General features: G+C 43.7%; 1 protein-coding gene and 1 long non-coding RNA gene across 4 annotated transcripts; one reads left to right on the top strand and one right to left on the bottom strand.

The window, feature by feature from the left end:
• Nucleotides 1-2,647: 2,647 nt before the first annotated feature.
• LOC311188968 lies at nt 2,648-5,791 on the bottom strand. Its single transcript, XR_014617144.1, has 4 exons — nt 5,581-5,791; nt 4,867-4,915; nt 4,123-4,190; nt 2,648-2,903 (listed from the first exon to the last, which is right to left on the bottom strand). It is a non-coding gene; the product is annotated as an uncharacterized lncRNA (long non-coding RNA).
• Nucleotides 4,759-15,637, top strand: RBM24 (RNA binding motif protein 24). 3 transcript variants are annotated; one of them, XM_084260549.1, is made up of 5 exons: nt 5,205-5,294; nt 5,937-6,060; nt 7,119-7,173; nt 12,632-12,683; nt 13,526-15,637. In XM_084260549.1, the coding sequence occupies exons 2-5, from the start codon at nt 5,943-5,945 to the stop codon at nt 13,928-13,930; spliced, it is 630 nt and encodes a 209-aa protein (XP_084116675.1). In that variant the 5' UTR covers nt 5,205-5,294; nt 5,937-5,942; the 3' UTR covers nt 13,931-15,637. The 3 variants fall into 3 exon arrangements, with proteins under 3 accessions (XP_084116674.1, XP_084116673.1, XP_084116675.1); XM_084260548.1 differs by lacking the exon at nt 12,632-12,683 and having other exon boundaries at nt 4,759-5,317; XM_084260547.1 differs by lacking the exons at nt 7,119-7,173; nt 12,632-12,683 and having other exon boundaries at nt 4,759-5,317.
• Nucleotides 15,638-18,296: the final 2,659 nt, after the last annotated feature.

The raw sequence follows: 18,296 nt of genomic DNA, 5'->3' as shown, positions 1-18,296 counted from the left end.
GTTCTTATTAGGTGAATGCTTTGGTGTGGCCACAGCATTGTGGAATGTCAGCAGAGATGTCTCACTGACCAAACTGATGGTCTTACTTGGCTAACAGAAATATAAGTATTTTCATTTTCATGCCTACCAAAGAAAAATCATGGAATTTTAGGCCTTAGGCATTCTAATAATAGTGTCAGCAAATAAAATGTGCATGCATGTATATGCATTTATCAACATATAGAGAAATTCCAACTGCATTTAATTGAGGGGGTACTGAATGTTCTGAAGACCACTATTATTTACTGAAACAAAGCCCTAGGAGGAATGACTGGTGTGCAACATAATCAGGGTCTTTGTTGTTTTCAGAAGCCTAATGAATGAACCCATGACATCCTCTGGTTTCTGACATGACAGGCATATGGTGCTTATAAATAAATAAAAAGCATGACGATACAGTTACGCTGATGCCAGTGAGTGGTAACATTTGGTAAGCTGGCAAGTTGTCTATTCTACCTTACCTTGACAGCAAAACCACAAAATCTCTGAGTAAAAACAATTAATTGTAACTGATAGCTTTTGGGGCTTCCTCCAGTTAAACCATACTACGAGGTTCCAAAAGAAGTATTAGATGACTTTTGAATGTATAGCTTTAGATACATGCTTTTAAACCATGACAATTACACAGAAAGTGTTTGTCAGCTACAAGAGCCTTCAGCACCAGTATCGATACCTGGGAGAGACTCACAGTGATACAAAGACTGAAGCAGGACCTTAAAGGTGCCTATATTCTACTTTGATTCAAAAGTGAGATCTTGAACATGACAAAATAGACGCCCAGGAGAACGATACCACTCTCAGGCTTTGCAGCCATCTACTGTTTGTGGCACTCACCAGAACACGGGTTGAACTTCCAAATATCTTCATGGGTTTAGGTGCCTGTCAGGTTTCTTACCTCTGAAACCCATCTGTGAAACCCATTAGGTTCTCCCAGGAATGCCCTACCTAAACACTCTGCTTTCCATATGTTCCCACAGCTTGCCTGAACTGTCATGCTTTCACTAGTGGCACCACTACTGCAAAATTTTCAGGATACAGGAATAAATTTCTTTCTTCCACACCTGCATTTCAAAGCCACAACCAGATCCCTAGCAGGAAGTCATCTTGGTGGCCCAGCCCAAAACACAAAAAACACATTCTCTCAAGCAACTGAGATAATGACATTGGTGACGCTGCAGCACAATAGATGCTGTGCAAGCCGTGCTTAAAGGCATCTTCAAACCCATTAGTCCAACTGCAATCTCAGTCAGCCATCTAGCACAGCCAGGTAAAGACCATCCAACCGACAGTGAACTCTAGACTCAACCTCATCTCATTGAATTAATTGTGTTTCATTAGTTTCCCATAGTACTTACAGGTTCCACAGATGAACCTGCTCTTCAAGCTTCGCTGTACTGACCCTTAACCTGAGCACAAGGACACAACCCCTAATCAGGCCAGAACATCCCCCCTGAAAATGGGCATAATCTGAAAGAACTACCCTTCCAGGCTGTTTGTGATGACCTCCTTTGGATTAAGACTAGCCAAAAAATTTGGGATTAATATACAGTTTAGGAGAGAAATATACAATCTCTTCCTGAACACTAAAGTGTCTGAATGGTCTTTAATTCATTTCCAGGCGAAGGAGATCACCTCTCTTTGGATAAACCTAGAGTTAAAGTGATGATTAAGACTGAGAAACAGTTGGAAAATATTTTTATTTCTGAGGGCTGCTAAAGTAAAATATAGACTGGTACTGGAGGCACCAAATCAGCCTCAATTTGGTCACAGGATAGTAAAGATCATCCATCCAAGAGTTGGAGGAGGCCTGTGTTTGTCTTTCACAGGTTCAGCCATGCAGAAATAAAGGCTTATGTTGACAGTGGACTGAATGGACTAGAGTTAATTGCAGAATGGCAAGGTATCCCTTTTGTGGGATTTAGATGTGGATTGCTTAGGAATCCTAAGGGTGGAAAATTGCTCTCCAGATTCTCTCAGGACCACCAAAGTAGGAAGAGGTCTGATAAAAGAGGGTACAACTGAGTTTTGAGGGGTTAGCCCTCAACAGTAAGGGTTCTCTTCTTGTCTGTAGTGTTAGCATCAGAGATACACTGAGAAAGAATGAGCTGGAGAACTGTATTTGTATTTACTGGGATTTCCATCTTAAATTGAGGATGCTAATACAGTAGTAGAATGGTGGTAGCACATCTTACAGGATATGTTTTAATCCCTTAATGGCCTGAGTCACTTCTGGTTTTAGAAAAAAGGATATGTTAGCCTGCCAGCATAAGATGAAAATTGGACCATACGTGTTTTGAATCATAGCAGGAACAGCTCTTGTGTTAGTGTTTGATTTAGGGACAGAGATAAGGTCTAAGAGGAAAACAGATGGAGAATTGTGTGGCCATCTCAATCCCCTAGGGAATATCAAAGGAGGACAGTACCAGTGAGATTGGGCCAGATACTCAGAGGACAGCAGTGTTACCTCTTTTAACTTTATGGTTAGGCTGAAGATTGGGATTAGGGTGTGAGAGAAAGGAGACTACAGAACAGAACCATTGAGCTTTGCAATGGCTGCGGTACCGATGACAGTTATGCTTCAGTTTAAGGTTAGGAAAAGAAGGGCAAGGACTGCTGATAGTATATGTAAATCCTGTGAGCACCACTGAAACAGGAGGAGAAAAATCTAATGGGCAACAATTCAGGTTGAAGATTTATTTTCATTTACTGTAGGGTCTGTAGTCCCGTAGCATGAAGGTAGTGTTGTAGTGCAAATTAGGTATATTGCTGCAGGGGCTGCCTTTCTTACTCTGAGGCTGTTTGGTTGGAATCAGGTTTGTGCCTTAGGAGAGAAGGACCACAAAAGGCTTGTTCATTATGGGAATCTGTAAAGGCAGTAAAAATAGTAAACAGATTAGGGACATCAGTTAGGTTTTGGTTCTGGATCCTGGGAGACCTGCTGTTGCTGTTAGACCAGAAGGCTGGTTTTGTGGTTTGAGTCCATCAAGGTCACCAAATTTACAAACTTGGGCTCCATTTTCTGTTGGGCCATGTGGCTAAGATGAAACAGGCAAACTCCTAAATACAGCTGCAATTAGTTCTGGGATAGCCAAGTGTTGCTTTTCTGGCTTTAATACAGGAGTTGGTGTGCTGACTGAAAAATGAGGCTAATTCACCATTCCTGCAGGTGCCACGAGACATGCAGGAATGCTGGGCACAGCAAGGGAAAGGGAATGTGACGGGATGGGCTGTGTGTGGGTATAGATGAAGTTCAGCTTTCAGGTCCACCAGGGCCTGAGAAGTTAAATGCACTCCTAAGAGGTGTGTGCTGCGGTGCTCTAGTGAGCACTGACACCTTTAGCTGGGCTAGTATTGAAGGTCACTGGGCCAGAGTTTAAGGTTACAATTAGCCCTTGGAACAGAAGTGGTTGGAGTGTCAGGTTTAGCACAATGTTCCAGCCCAATACGAGAGCCATGCTGCAAGAAATGTTGGGGAAGAGTTAGCTGTCCTAACTGGATTCAGGCCAAGGTCAGGGGCTTGTTATAGCTTGAGATGAAAAGCAACATTTCTATCTGGATCCTGATAGGGGTGTTAAGCTTCAACCTGAGTTAGTCCTAACATAATAAACCAAATTATTTCTATTCTAGAAAGTCTGAAGGATCAAGTAGAGTTTAATGACAGCACAGCCTAGTGTTGTACAGGCCATTAAAACTAGGACAATAACTGATGAAAAAAATCAAGCAGGGTCCAGGTTAGATAGGGGACAGGCAGGGCCTAAGTTTAGGGCTAAGTGTTGTCATTATGGCTAATGTTTGTTACTGGAGGGGCTGGCTGAAGAGCTTTATGAAAGCCCCTTCCTGCAACTGATGCATTGCTCTTTTTTCTAAGGGAGAGAGGGACTTCACAGGAAAATGTCTAACGGAGGAAGTAGGAGAAAGAGGAAAAAGAGACACCGGTACTTATCAAGACTTTGGGACCACAAGGGAATGGTTTAGAAGTCAATACACACATGCACATCTATTCTCCCCAATCTTTCATCTGCCTCCCATCCTTCCTGTCTCCCCGTGAGTCATGCTACCCCCCCAACTCCCACAGTCCTCTACCTCTCCATGTCACACAGACGTTTTTCTTCTTGTTCCTCTGTGTCCCCTGTCCCAGCACAGAGCAAAGGCTGTAAGAGAAGAGAAAACCAAGGGAAGTAGCTGTATCGTGTTTTTTCATCCTCTGTCCAAGACACCAGTGAAAATGCTGGGGCACTGTAGCTTTGCTAGCCTGGGGAGGGAGGGAGGTGAGGGTGGCAGGGGTTTTCACCATAAGCCTTTGGGGAGGGAGAGAAACATTTGGAGACCTCCATCTCCCAGTGAGCAGGTTCTGCCCGCAGGCTCTCCGGCTGGCCGGGCAGCGGTGACCCCACATGACCCTTCCTCCCGGCATTTGCCGATGTGCACAAGCCAGGGGCAGACCTGCCTCGGAGGGCACCCAGCCTTCCCGCGGGGCACTTCTGAAGCACCCCTTCGCCCGACCGCTCCAAGGGCCCGTTCCCGCCGCACCGGGAGGGCATCCAGCTGTTGCCAACAGCTGTTTTTCAGCCCCCACTGGGCCGCGGTCGACCGCAGAGTCCGCCCCGCCGTCGTCCCCGCCCCTGCGAGGAGGAGGAGGAGGAGGAGGAGGAGGAGGAGGAGGAACCGAGTGCCCGACCCTGTGGCTTTTAGGGGAGGGAGGCCACTCGGTTGTTAGCGCCCAGGCCCTGAGCTCCTCTTGCAGCCGCTCCTTTTGCTCGCTTCCAGCGCTACGGTCGCCAGACTGGCTGCTGCCCGGCCTCCCCTCCTCCTTTTGCCGGTACCTACCTCAAAACCTCCGGAGGCTGCAGGGCTCCGCTCGTGAAGCAGGAGGAAGCTGGGTTTGCAAAAGCAAAAGGGAATTGCGTTGTAACTGGGTGGCTGGGGGGGGGAAACGAGGGGAGGGCAGAGAGGAGGGGAAAAAAAAAAAAAACCCACCCAAAACCCTGAAAAAGAGAAAAAAGAAGAGCGGTGCTGACTCTGGAAGCGGGTCCCGCCGCCCAGGACCCGCACGCCCCGGCGGCCACGCGTGGGTGCAGAGCGCGGCGCGGCGCGCAGGGCCGGGCGGAAGATGCACACGACGCAGAAGGACACCACTTACACCAAGATCTTTGTCGGGGGCTTGCCCTACCACACCACCGACTCCAGCCTGCGCAAGTACTTCGAGGTCTTCGGGGACATCGAGGAGGCGGTGGTCATCACCGACCGGCAGACGGGCAAGTCCCGGGGATACGGCTTTGTAAGTGCCGGGGAGCGGCGGGGCGGGGGTGGGGGGAGGCTGGGGAGGGTGCAGGTGGATGTCTGCGTGGGCATCGCGCGGAAACTTCCGCGGGGGTTGCTGCAAGGAGGCAGGAGGCAGCCCCGGGCTCGGGCGACGAGCGGGAGTGTCGGGCAGTTTCGCTTTTTCTCTTTCTTTTTTCCCCCCTCTCCCTCCCGGTGAGTTTGGAGAAGGGACGCGCAGGGGGGTGTTGGCGGGGGAGGAGGGGGGGGCGGAAGACTTACTGAAAAAGGAGATTGAGGAGGGAATTGCCTATTTTCTCGCAGCGCCGCCAGCGCGCCTGTTGCTCCCTGATACGGCCGCTCCGGGGGTTATCTGCCGGCGGCGGAGCTCGGCCCGCACCCTCCGCCCTGCACCGGCCGCGGCTACCGGAGCCCCGCTTCCCGGTCCCGGCGCGGCCGCCGGGGCGCTGCCTGCGCTCCGCTCGGCGGGCGGGCGGCAGTCGGGTGGGGTGGCCCGTCGCCACCCCGGCTGTTTCCCCAGCGCCGCCCAGGGGGGGCCAGCTTGGGTCGCTGCCGCGAGATACAGGCTTCTCCTTCCCCGCGGGAAGAGCTCTAATGCGCGGCCTCACCTGTTAAAGGTCACCATGGCTGACAGAGCTGCTGCTGAGAGGGCTTGTAAAGACCCCAACCCCATCATCGATGGCAGGAAAGCCAACGTGAACCTGGCGTACCTGGGTGCCAAGCCGCGGATAATGCAGCCAGGTGAGGAAGCGGCCCTGAAGGGCTTTTCTCTCAGTACCTCAGGTTTCTGAGGAGAGGAAAAACTTAAAAAAAAAAAAAAAAGTAGTGCTGTCCAACACATCCCTTAAAGTACAGTAGCTCTGGGGGGCTTCTGTGGATGTGCCTTATTTAAAACCCAGAAACAATGGGGAATAAAATAGCTGCAGTTCTCCAGGAGGACTTCCGCAGCTCAGAAACTTCATTGGTTACTCCTGCTGCCGGGAGTGTTGTGGCGCTGACCATTTACAGTATCATTGCAGGGAAAGACTGGCCTAGGAATGAATCGCTCCCGATGTGTGCGGTCTTATTAATACAAACACTATCTTAATGCAAACTCCTCCAACAGAGGGGAGCTATTATGCAGACCTTAAAACGGAACAGCTCTTCCTAGGACCGCATCTGAGCCAATCTGATGTCCTAGCCGCTTCCCAAACTGCTGCGTTGCAGCTAGAGGGGCAGGAGTGCCGAGTGTGGTGCACGGTTGTGCTCTAAAGGAGGCTGTTCTGAATCCCTGTGTGCTTAAGTCTGAGGGACACTTGTGTGAGTAATTAAGTGCCCACTAAGGAAATAAGGGGTTTATGCTTGAGCACTTGAAGAACAGAAATGGTTAGGATCTGACTTCATGCTAAGTCCTCATGGGTAGAGATGGATCCAAGTTAAGGCTGTATAAAGTACACAAATACTCTGATGGAATAGAATACCATATAATCCTTCAGGGGCAAAAGTTAGGGACCAGAATGGAGCATGGAATAAAATGTGAATGAAAACTTCATGCTTGTGGTTTAGAAAAAGTCATTCTGCTAAACATCACTAGGAAAGTGTGTGCTTTACTTAAGTTCCATATGGATGTATGGGGGGTGTGTGTATATGGGTTGATATATTTTGCTTTCTAATTTGTGGTTCTGCAGCCTTTCAAGCATCATCATGGGAGGCTGTTAGTGAAGACCAGTACTCTGCATGTGTGTGCATGTGTATATATAGCATAAATAAGTAGCTAAAAGAACACCCGTACAGAGAACGTGATGTGTTTTTGTTGGTAGGTTTTGCCTTTGGCGTCCAGCAGCTTCATCCAGCTCTCATACAGAGGCCTTTTGGGTAAGTCTGTTCAATGGGACCTCAAACAGGGGAGGAAAGGTCTTTTTTTTTTTTTTCTTTTTTTAAAAAAGGAAAGAAAAAGTATGATCCTTGAAGGCCTCTTGCAGTAGCAGCCTTATAAGCTCACCAGCAATGCCTAAGTCTGAGGCTTATAAATATATACCCGTAGATGCGCTCACCTTGTCGGTCACGTTCTAAATGCCGCAGCTGAGTCAAGTTGTGTGGGACGTGTCCCCTCCACCTAAGCAGTCCTGTCCCTTATGACCCTATGATAAAACAAGGAGGTATGACTTGATGCAAGATTGCTGTGCCCCATTTCTCTTTTTATTTCAGCTTGACTCAATGTTATTTATCTCTTTCTAATCTGACAGGGATCGTTTACAGTTAAGATAACTGATCAGAAGGATATGATGATAAGAGGTGGAATAGTTCTGTTTGGAATTAAACTCTGTAACCAGTAGACTCAAACACAAACAAGCTAAAATGGTGATTAACGATGCATGTATGTTTTTTTTTCATATAGTCAATAGACCTCCGTGTGCTTTTATTTATTTATTTATTTGTTACAGTAATGAAGTGGTGTTGATAGCTAAACTGTGTGCTTTTATTTAATTGAAAGAGCTGTAGTGAAAGTTTTGGGGTTTTTTTTCGGGGGGGGTGTGTCTTTTTAATTTTGTTTTTGTGGTTGAGGAGTGACTGCCATGGGGAGCAAAGGGCCTTTTTTTTTTTCCTTGCTTTCAAGCTGTAGCCTGCGACTTTTTTTAACCGTATTTTGTAGTGAGTGCTAAATGGTGTGACTTCTTGATTTTTAAGTAAATCAACATATTGCTTGCATGTTCATAATTTTTTTTTTTGGGGGGGGGGGGTTGTTCTTATTAACAATGTGCGTCCATTTGGGCTTTCTAATGAGAGTTTTAATTTTTTTGTTCCCTTCAATCTGTCTTTAATATTTAGCACATTTCTCCTTTACTCGAGTATACTATTCCAAGTAGATCTAACTCCTGCTTCTTAAGGGCATATAATCAGGAGGAGAAGTCTGCTTTAAACTTTCCATACAGTGTCACTTCACTAATGCACACCGACTGAGAAACTCATTGCAAAGTAATGCTTTTTGCTAATTAATGAGTAGGCTAACAATAAAGTAGAGAAAATGCCTCACAAATCTATTTTGTTTATTTGACTGGGCTAGCTTTACAATATTGTACCTAGCTGTTATTGAGCAACCATAGCTTCTTGGTAGCTTGGTTTGTAAAAGCAGTAGGAAACAGTTCCTGTCCTCAAAACCGTAGGAGAAAGTTCCCTAGAAACTTTTACATACATGTAAAAGAGAATGACACATTTCTGTTTTTTTTCTTTTTGTTTTTCTTATGATTATCTTGTATTACATTTTGACTTCTTTGAAGTGTGAGGAAATGACAGTGTCTATGCCCTGATCAGTTCATGCTGCCTGCACTGGGGTAAGCAGGAAGCAGAGTGTGTTGGCTGCAAAGCTGCTACAGCACTTGTTGCAACGAGGGCTGCCTGGGGATCAGCCATGGAAACACTGAGTATTTGCTGAGCACAAGAGAAAAGGAGAACCTGTGGCAATCCCTTGCTTAAAGGACAGTGCAATTATAGGTCTCTTTCTAGCTTTCTTTACCCAGCGCCAACAATAGTTGATGTGAGTTGGGAAGTTCCTCCATCAGGCTGAATAAAGTTTTGTTTCTAATGCAATGTACATCAATCTGAAGAAGAAGGATGTTGGTTGCAGGGTCATGTGTATATATATGAAATTGCTCATTTTCTATCCTTGGCTTTTGCCTTTTTTTACTTTGAGCAAACAAGGGAGATTACTAATCCTGCTTTCACTTCAAAATTTCCAGTGGCCTGTACCTTTTTATAAAGAATGTAATCCAGATAAAGAACAACATAATTCACCAGAATGAATGAACATCGGCATTCACTGTCTTCCCTGACAATAAAAGGGGCTGTTTGAGTGCATCCTTGAATCTGCTTCTACTGAAGAGTTCACTTGTAGAGAATGCTATGTGGATTGCCCTGAAGTACAGGGTCCCCTTAAAGCCTTCCTTCCTCCTTTGCAGTTGCACTTTTTTAAAAATACACTTTACTAATGTTGTGTAAAACGAATTGTAGTGGTGATTCACTACAGAGACTCTGCTAATCCATACACAAAAGCTCCAAATGTGTTGTTTCGTGGGGTGCTTTTTTGGTGCTTTTTTGTTTGGGGTTTTTTTGGGGGGAGGAGAGGGGTATCCCCTACCGGAGTGCAAATTAGTGTTGCTGTGTTTTGGTACAGTCAGCAGTGTTTTGACATGGTTCCTCACCTATCAAACAAGAAACTGAAAATAATTGGATTATGTTACATTACTTCTACTGAGAAGATGCAGAAGTACAATATTCTGAATTAAATACAACATTATTGTGGTGGAGGGAGCCAGAAACTAGATTAGCTCCAATGCATGAAGAATTTAAAAGACTGGGAATTTTTCTTCATTCAGTGCTGCAGAGATCAATTCATCCACCAAATAACATTTCTCCCTGCTCTTTACATTCAGCATCTGTCTTACTGTTGGTGTGTTTTGTAGAAAGCTGTTAGATCGCAGGACGGGTTATCTATACAGGTCTGTTTTCAGGATTGTTTATTAAAATACTATCTCTGAATTCAGTAGGAATTTATGGAGGGGGAAGATGACTTTGCCTCTTAAAATAGCTTTTCTCATTTTGCTTACGTAATTTTTACTCTAATATTGGTGGGAAAATACAGGGTTATACAGAGGTACTGGTGTAGGGTATGACTCGTGCTGTTGGGAGATATTTTTTTTTCCTCTGAATTTTCTACTGAAAACTTGTACCTCAATCAAAATGAGAATATTCCCACTGCTTTTACCAAAAGCAGAGTTAAATCCAATGTTATTAAATTCATTATCAAATGGTTAGCTGATACTACCTGCTTGGTATTATTTTCCAAGAGTTAAGCAACTGCTTTTCTTAAGAGAGAAAAAAACAAAACCAAGCCGTCTCTTGAGTTTATGATCAAAAGGCCTGTATAACACTAGAGTACGGATAATCTGGAAAGAGGGAGCAAAGCCAGAGCTGTCAGAAGTTAACCTGTGGAAGGCTAAATGTCCTTTTAATGGTATCAGACACAAATTTAAAAAGAAGCATATTAAGGGTCTTGTACATCTTGATGTTTACATAAGTAATTTCTTGCAGTAAGGAAAGATGTGCATTGGTGAAAATCTACTCTTCAACTGTCATTACAGAACCAGATGATGCCATGCAAGGGCCAAAGCAAGACATTTAGTTCAAAGCTAAATGCCTACTTTCACAAGAATTTAATGCTGAGGGTCAACGATGTGCTACTGCTACGGAGTTTCTGTATGCCACAGCTCTCTGCTTTAGTCTAGAAAGTCCTTTCTTGCCTTTGAAACAATTAGCTTTCACTTTATTATTGCTTATGGGATTATTTTTTAGGTCTCAGTTAAGCACAGATCTTCTGTTCTAACGATGAAGGTCTTAAGGCACATGGCAGAAGTGTATGTCATTCAATTTTTAATGTCCCAAAGCTACAGTTACCGCTAAAGTTAAATGTGGCTTCCCTTTTCCTTTATAGCAAGAGCATAAACCAATAAATCTACGTTCCAAAATAAAAACTACTGCCAGGAAAGAAAGCTTAAACCGTGTATAATCCTCACACTCTTACTCTCAAAAGTAGCACGGCAGCTTTTATGTAAAATAAAAGGTACTACGGATATCCAGCATAACCAGGAATTGCTTTTTCAGCTTTTGACCTGGCAGGGCATTAAAAGCAGTTGGGTTCTGAGTAGCTGAGATCTACGTGTGCTGGCCTCTGCAGTAGGTAGAAATTTACTTTGGCCATATAAAGCCATTTTACTCGGCTCAAAACAGTTGTAGCATGACAGATGATCAAAAATAGCCCCGCTGCAGCTTATGCTGTCAATCATCACGTGTGAAATGGCATGGTGGTGAGGAGCCTGCATGGGGTGTATGTTTATTGTAGGGTAAGATGCAGCAAACAGATAATGTTTCATAACTTCACCACCTGTTAGTTTCCTGGCTTCAATAAAACAAGTCACATGAGTTTTAAGTGCGAGCACATGTATCTTTCTGCCTGGTTCAAGGAGATGGCCAAGTGTCCTAATGTCTTCAGAAAATCTTAGTAACACCAGTTCAAGTCAAAACAAGCAGCTCGCTGTCTCCTCTGTTAGAATCAGTCTCTTTCATGAATGCTGTACGTAAAGATTTCTGTCATGTGGTGTTAAATGGACCCTGAATGGTGCAGAAGAGGCTCTCAGTGACTTCAGATCTGGTTGTACTTTAAAAACATGGCATTATATTTATTAGGATTGTACTTGATGGGTGACCAATACAAAATGCTTGTTTATGCTCATCCATTTCTTATGGAGAGCTCAGGTAATGATGTGTATCTAAATGCACAGAGCCAGCTTAAGTATGCTTCAAATGCACTTCTGGCTGATCACTTCATATATTAGGTGAGTGTTAAAAACCCAACTTAGAGTTGTGTTTCATGTTTTCTTTCCTTTCCCCAATCCCTATTTGTCACTCCTTTTTTTTTAATTTTCCTTTCTCCCTTCCTGCACTAGTAAATGAACATGTTGGGTTTTTATGATTGTGGTGTTCATATCTTAAACACGGGGGCTGAACATTTCTCTCTGGTAATATTCCTACCCCATCAATTCAGCGCTGCTTTTTTTCCTTAAAAAGAAAACTAGGCTGTTCTATGAATGTCATGGCAAAAAGTGACAGTGTCACTTCCGATTGTAATGGTCCCTTGTTGACCACTTAAGCAAATCTTGAGGTTATTTTAAAAATTAAGCATCAAAAAACCCCTTTCCATTAAATCTTTAATTGTGAGAAAAGAGGACAGTTTTCACCATTGCAGTTTGCATCTGTGCTTGCAGTGTGCTAAAAGGCTGGTGCAGCCTTTAAAGTTGTCTGTAAAGGTGAAGTGCAGTGTGAAATAATAGTAAATTGGCACAAGTAGTTTTTCCATGGATTTATTAAGATTCACTGACTGGAAAGGAGTTGCATGTGTGAAGGACTTATCTGTGGAAATCCAGATTCAACACAGGGCTATGCATGTAAAATGAGGATTATACTAAGTATATTATTCTTGAAAAATCATATCATGATAAAATACAACCATGACACAAACTTGTATGTACCCTTGTGTGCTAAGGCCATGATATGACCAATTTTCATTGCTGAAGGGCTGAATAAACAAGCCAAGGAAGGAGGTTTTGCGACTTTAGGATGTTGGGAAAGTGTGTGTACAGATCTGTTCAGAATGGTTACTTCTTAAGCTGTAAATTTCTTTTTGTTTTTGTTTTTTTTTTATTTTGTTAAGCACCAGATCTATTTAGGCTTAATCCTATGCCCACCTCCCAAAAAACTCTATGCTGTATGTCTTGCATAGAAATAAACAAGCTGGCACAAAACAGGACATCAGTGGCCTGATAATCAAACAGGTTTGACCCTTGTGTCCTTACGAACTTTTATAAAAGTGTGATGCACATGTACTTAGGAGTCACTGTTATGGATTTTAATAGCATCTATGTAGCTTCCCCTCAATGGCCTCTTGTGACGGAGTGAGCTGCACTATCGTTCGTTTGGAAAGTGTGATTCTTGCTGTGTTTACCACACTTGTGAACTTTATTTAAACTCCTTTGTCGCCTGTGTTGGTTTTTTTCTTATTTTTAATAAGGGTGACTGAGGTTGCAGAGAAATTAATGTGTGCTGAGTCTGCATAGCAACTTAAGTAGGGTTGCCACAATACGTTCTGCCTGCCACTCCCCGAGAAGACCTCACATAATGTCAGGGTTCAACCATTTTGTTGCCTTATTGGCTGTTGTCAAACTCATTATAGTGATGCTGTCAAACTGCTCGGTTACTAAGAATAAAATTATTGCAGGAAATAATTTTACTAAGAGTCGAGTGGTTAAGTGAGAAGCAGAGTGATAAAAAATGACTTCCAGGTGATCTGAAAAACAAATACCCCAGTTTTCCAGATGGAGTCTTAAAACTGTCACTGGTGATCCTGGCCCTTCTAAAGATTTTGAAAGTATTAAACGTTACACTCTCAGGCGACGTGAAACTACTCCCGGTTTAACTCGGCCGTACCGCTGTGCTGTGGAGCGACGCATCGCCTCGGGCCGGTGAACTGACAATTGGTCCACTGAGTCTGGTTATTGTGGCAACCCTATGCACATAACAACAACTAAATCGAGTTTGGTTTAGTTCGGAGTACGGATATGGTGCCTGGGCGCGGACTCGCGGGCCGACTCTAACTCCCTCTCCCATCTTTCAACAGGATACCTGCTCACTATGTCTATCCACAGGCATTCGTGCAGCCCGGAGTGGTCATTCCCCACGTCCAGCCCGCAGCAGCCGCTGCTTCCACTACGCCCTACATCGATTACACTGGAGCTGCCTACGCCCAGTACTCGGCCGCCGCTGCCGCCGCCGCCTACGAGCAGTACCCCTACGCCGCCTCACCGGCTGCCGCTGCGGGGTACGTGGCGGCGGGGGGCTACGGCTACGCGGTGCAGCAGCCCCTCACCGCAGCAGCACCTGGGACGGCCGCTGCAGCTGCTGCTGCTTTTGGCCAGTACCAGCCCCAACAGCTGCAGACAGACCGTATGCAATAGCGGATGGACTTCTGAAGGAAGCTCGCTCTTTCTCTTCCTCTTTTCAGCCTTCCAGTATAAGTAGTTAATCAGAGACAATTGATATTAACTAAGGAGCTTTAAGGAAAGCGTTGCTATTGCAAAACTAAAGATTTTTATTCCACTGTCTTCATACAGTATGCATCCAAACCATGTTGTTAGAGAGAGGGGTAGTACGGCATGTCTAGTTTCAAGTATCAAGCCAGAAGAAAATGGGGGGGGAAAAAAATACTGTACTGTCATGAAAGAGTGGCAGGAGTAGCAATGGGACTTCATATTTTTCAAACAGACAAACAAACAAGAACCAAAAAAAAAAAGCAAAGGTGTACTTTTTGCAGTATCAGGGAAGCAAAACTGCCTTTTATAAGTAAGAAAATGGTATTTGAAAAGTTTGAACCAGGGAAAAAACTGAGTCAGCAATATGTAACCTTTATCCATTTTAAGAGGAAACAAGCGTAAAGCACTGATTGTCCTTTCTAGCTTTCAGAAGTTGTCTTCATGAGATAGTACCTTCTCACTGTCTCGCTAACGGGCATCGAACAACCCAAGGAAGATGGCCGGCTAGTAAGATGGCGGACAGGCACCAAAGTTATTTTCTTCTCTGTCCTCTGGATGAGTGGAACTATGGAGCAAGTGATGTGGAAGTAAGGGGTGCAACAGCTGTAGAGACAATCAATAACACAGACAGTTCTGGACAGAACACATCACTCGTGCTCATGTGATGAGCTTGTCACATCCTAATCCCTCGCCCCATCCTGTTTCACTTTTGGGAAACTTTAACTGCTGGTGTCAGCTATTCTGATTCTAAAATAGGATCAGCCCTTTACTACAACAGCCTTCTCTTTCTATTTATTGCATCTATTCCTAAGTTGTGAATAAAGGCAGGAAGAAGCTTAATGAATTAAAACCTTTAAGAACTGTTTTAAGGGAATTTTCTTTCTGAAACCATTTGTACAATTTTACTATCTATTTCAGGATTATATTTAAAATATTTATTAGCAACCATACAGTACACAAGGCAACTTTTGTTACCAAGACTGCTGTTCTTGAAGGGTTAATGGTATGATTTATACTGTGCCTTAATTGTTATGCTATTTAAAAAGAAATATTTATTTTGAAAGTTTTACTATGCTGCGCTCTAAAGAAAGCAACTTTAGATGTGACACTGTAAAATTATGTATTCATCTCATGGCATAAATTATTTAGTAGGCTTAGATGTAGCATATTAAATATTAACCTAATTAAGGATGTTGACTTGGATTTATTTAAATTCAGTATGTACACTGTATGAGGGTACTCTTAAATTAACACTTTTTTAGGTTTTTACATAAAATATTGCTAGTTCATTCTTTTCCCTCTACCAGTTTTTCATGTAGACCTCTCAAATACATTAGTGCCGTTTCTCACTCATCTGTATGTAGACTGACTATTTTTCCCTCTGCTAGAAAATGCTGCTTTACATTGTCCTGTGAAACTACAATACTTGCAATTTTTATTCTTGACCGAAATGGAATTTGATATTTTACACTGTATTGGATTTTTTTATACTTGAACAATTTCATACAAGGGAAGACAGGATAGAATTTTTATGGACTTTATCCAATGTCACTGGATTTATTTTAAGTATTCTGAATACTAGCCAGTGTTATAATGTAGACATGACTTTCCTGTACGTATTATTTATTCAGTATGTATGTTGCTTTACAGCATTTCAGATCTCTTAATCTATTCACTCGTATTAAAACAATAAAAAAAAAGTCTCATCATGTCTGCTGATGTTTTTGCTCAAATTGTCTTAGGTCTTGTTTAGTTAAAACTAGGGAGGCACCCTTTTATGTAATTTTCCTGGTCTGCGGGGCAAACAGCAGCGTGTGCATAGACTTGAAATACACAGACTGATACAAACTGTAGTACGTGGAGGAAATCCTACAGAGAAGATGGACAAGATCCATCCTGAGAGTTACCATCATTCAGAGTGGAAGGGAAGGTCCCAGGTCACTTACGGATGGCTTTCTCCAGCCAGGTCTTAAAATGCTCCACATAAAGACTGCATGACCCCTCTGAGTAATCTATTCCACTACCTAATTATCCCCATAGTGTCAATTTTTTTTCTCCTCCTATCTAGCCAAAGCCTCCCCTGTTGGGTTACAGCCTTTGTCTCTCGTTCTTTGGCAGATAGCCCAGCCCTATTTTCTTGATGACCTCCTCCTAGGAACTGGAAAGTGACTGTCTTCAGCAGACTGGAGAAACCTCAAGGCCTCAGCCTGTCCTTACACACCTCATGCTTCAACCCCCAGCCATCCTGATGACCCTCCAATGGAGTCATACAAGTTTATCAATTGCTTTCATTTACTGAGAGAGTCAAGACTGGACCCACTATGCCAGCTGTGATCTAATGAGTGCTGAGTAAAAGGAAATAATTACCTTGATTTGCCATCTGTGCTCCTGTTGATACAGTCTGATGCGTTTTCACTGCTCCCATGTCCTTTTCATCAGAGCTGCTACCAAGCCAGTTATTCCCTGGCCTCTGCAGGGGTTTAGTCCACCTGAGATAAAGGACTCTGTCAGTCCTCACTGAATTCCTGTTACCCTAGTTCTCTAGCAAGTGTAAATCCCACTGAATGACAGGCCTGATCTCAAGCATATCAACTATAAGGCTGGTTGAGACACCATCCCTGGAGGTATTTAAAAGATGTGTAGAGATGGCACTTAGGGACATGGTTTAGTGGCAGACTTGGCAGTGTTAGGTTTACGGTTGGACTCGATGACCTTAAGGGTCTTTTCCAACCTAGATAATTCTGTGATTCTGGAAGTACACCCTCCATTTAGTATCATCAGCCCTGAAATCTAGTACTACCACATCCTGTCTCTTCTTCCAGGTCACTGATAAAGATATCAGACAGGAGGGACCCCTGAGGAACTCCACTGTAGCCAGCCTCCCCACAGAGCATGCGTTCTTTTGACCAATGATCCAGTCAGTTTTTTGCCCGGCTAGACTGGAGCATCTGAAATTGCACACAAAGGTTCTGTGGGAGACCACATGGAAAGCCTTGCTAAACTCAAGGTAGACAACATCCTCTGCTTTCCCCTCATTCACAAATCATCTCATCATAGGCAGCAGTTAGGTTGTTCTGGCGTGATTTACCCTTGTAAATCTATGCTGTTTATTCCTTGATCACCGCCTTCTCCTTCATGTGCCCAGAAAATACTCCCAAGAAGCTCAGATCCAGCTGATGATGGATTTGTAATCTATTAAGAAATTTAAAACTGCAGTCCCTCTGAGTGGAAGACAGAGGATGCAGATGGCTCAGGAAATGGTGCTGCACAGGAACATATTATTTGATATAGGATAAAGAAAACATCTTTTTCCTACATATAAACACCCCTGTCAATGTCCTGGGACCTTCCCCTGCCTCCATCTGGAGGTGGCAGACACCCCAGGGTAAAGCATGAAGGGAAATGTTGCTGCCCTGAAGGGGCACTGTGTTGTGGTAAGCCACAACAGGAACAGAATAAAAGTTTATGACTCAGTTTATAAAGGTCAGTTGCATGCTGGCTCTGTATCTTGACAGATTAAATAACCTCAGCAAAAATGTAAACGTGCAAGTGCCACTAGTAAACCTAGATTTGGGCATATAGCATGGACCCTAACTCTCAGCTTTGGCAAATGAGCAGCTGAACATAAAATACCTCAATAACACCTCTCACACTTGAAATGCAAACAGTTCATTATACCAGCTCCAAAATAAAATCACAGAGGAACAGCAGCACTTAACTGTGCAGTGAGTGAATACGCAGTAGAAGTGTCACCGTTTGACTTGAAAGACGACAGACAGCGTAAGTAGCAAGAAATGGCACATGATGCAACCTCCAGTTATGCTTGAAAAGCTTAAAAAGAGATTTTACAATGAAATGGGACCAGTGCTGAGGTCCTTGAAGTGGAAGGAACGGAGGGGGAAGTTGAAGTTAGGAACACTGTCGTTAAGGAACGTGCAGTTTTAAAAAGGTTTAATACCTTGAAAGCTGACTGCTAGAATTGTAATGTTTCCTAATATTTGTGTTTCCTATTAACCAGTGTACATAACTCGGCATCACCAGAGCTCACTGTATCTAACACTTATTGGAATGTTCAAACATTGGGAAGGACTCTCTCCGGATTAAAACACGGTGCAACCGTTCAAAGCACCTCTCAGTCCTGACCATTAGATGCTGGGCCTTTTCAAACTGAATGATTCCCTAGTTATGCTCAAAGCTTGGTGAAAAAAAAGCATTCTATTCAGAACCCTTGTTTCGGTTTTAAATAGCTTGCACGTATGGTTTAAATTGCCTTCAGTTGAATTTCACTTTATGTTCCAGGTTTTTGGTATAAATAAACATGTAAGCAGTGTATTCAGACTGCAAAGTGTGCAACCTTTG

Source organism: Gallinula chloropus (genome assembly GCF_964237585.1).
Source record: "Gallinula chloropus genome assembly, chromosome: 2".
Lineage (NCBI taxonomy): Eukaryota > Metazoa > Chordata > Aves > Gruiformes > Rallidae > Gallinula > Gallinula chloropus.
The sequence above is the reverse complement of the archived record's forward strand: the minus strand, read 5'-3'. Positions and strand labels throughout refer to the sequence as shown.

Coding starts and splice junctions, on each gene's coding strand:
- RBM24 (XM_084260547.1), top strand. CDS start 5,150: ATGCACACGACGCAGAAGGACACCACTTACACCAAGATCTTTGTCGGG. Junction 5,318..5,936: donor AGTCCCGGGGATACGGCTTT/GTAAGTGCCGGG, acceptor CACCTGTTAAAG/GTCACCATGGCTGACAGAGC. Junction 6,061..13,525: donor GCCGCGGATAATGCAGCCAG/GTGAGGAAGCGG, acceptor ATCTTTCAACAG/GATACCTGCTCACTATGTCT.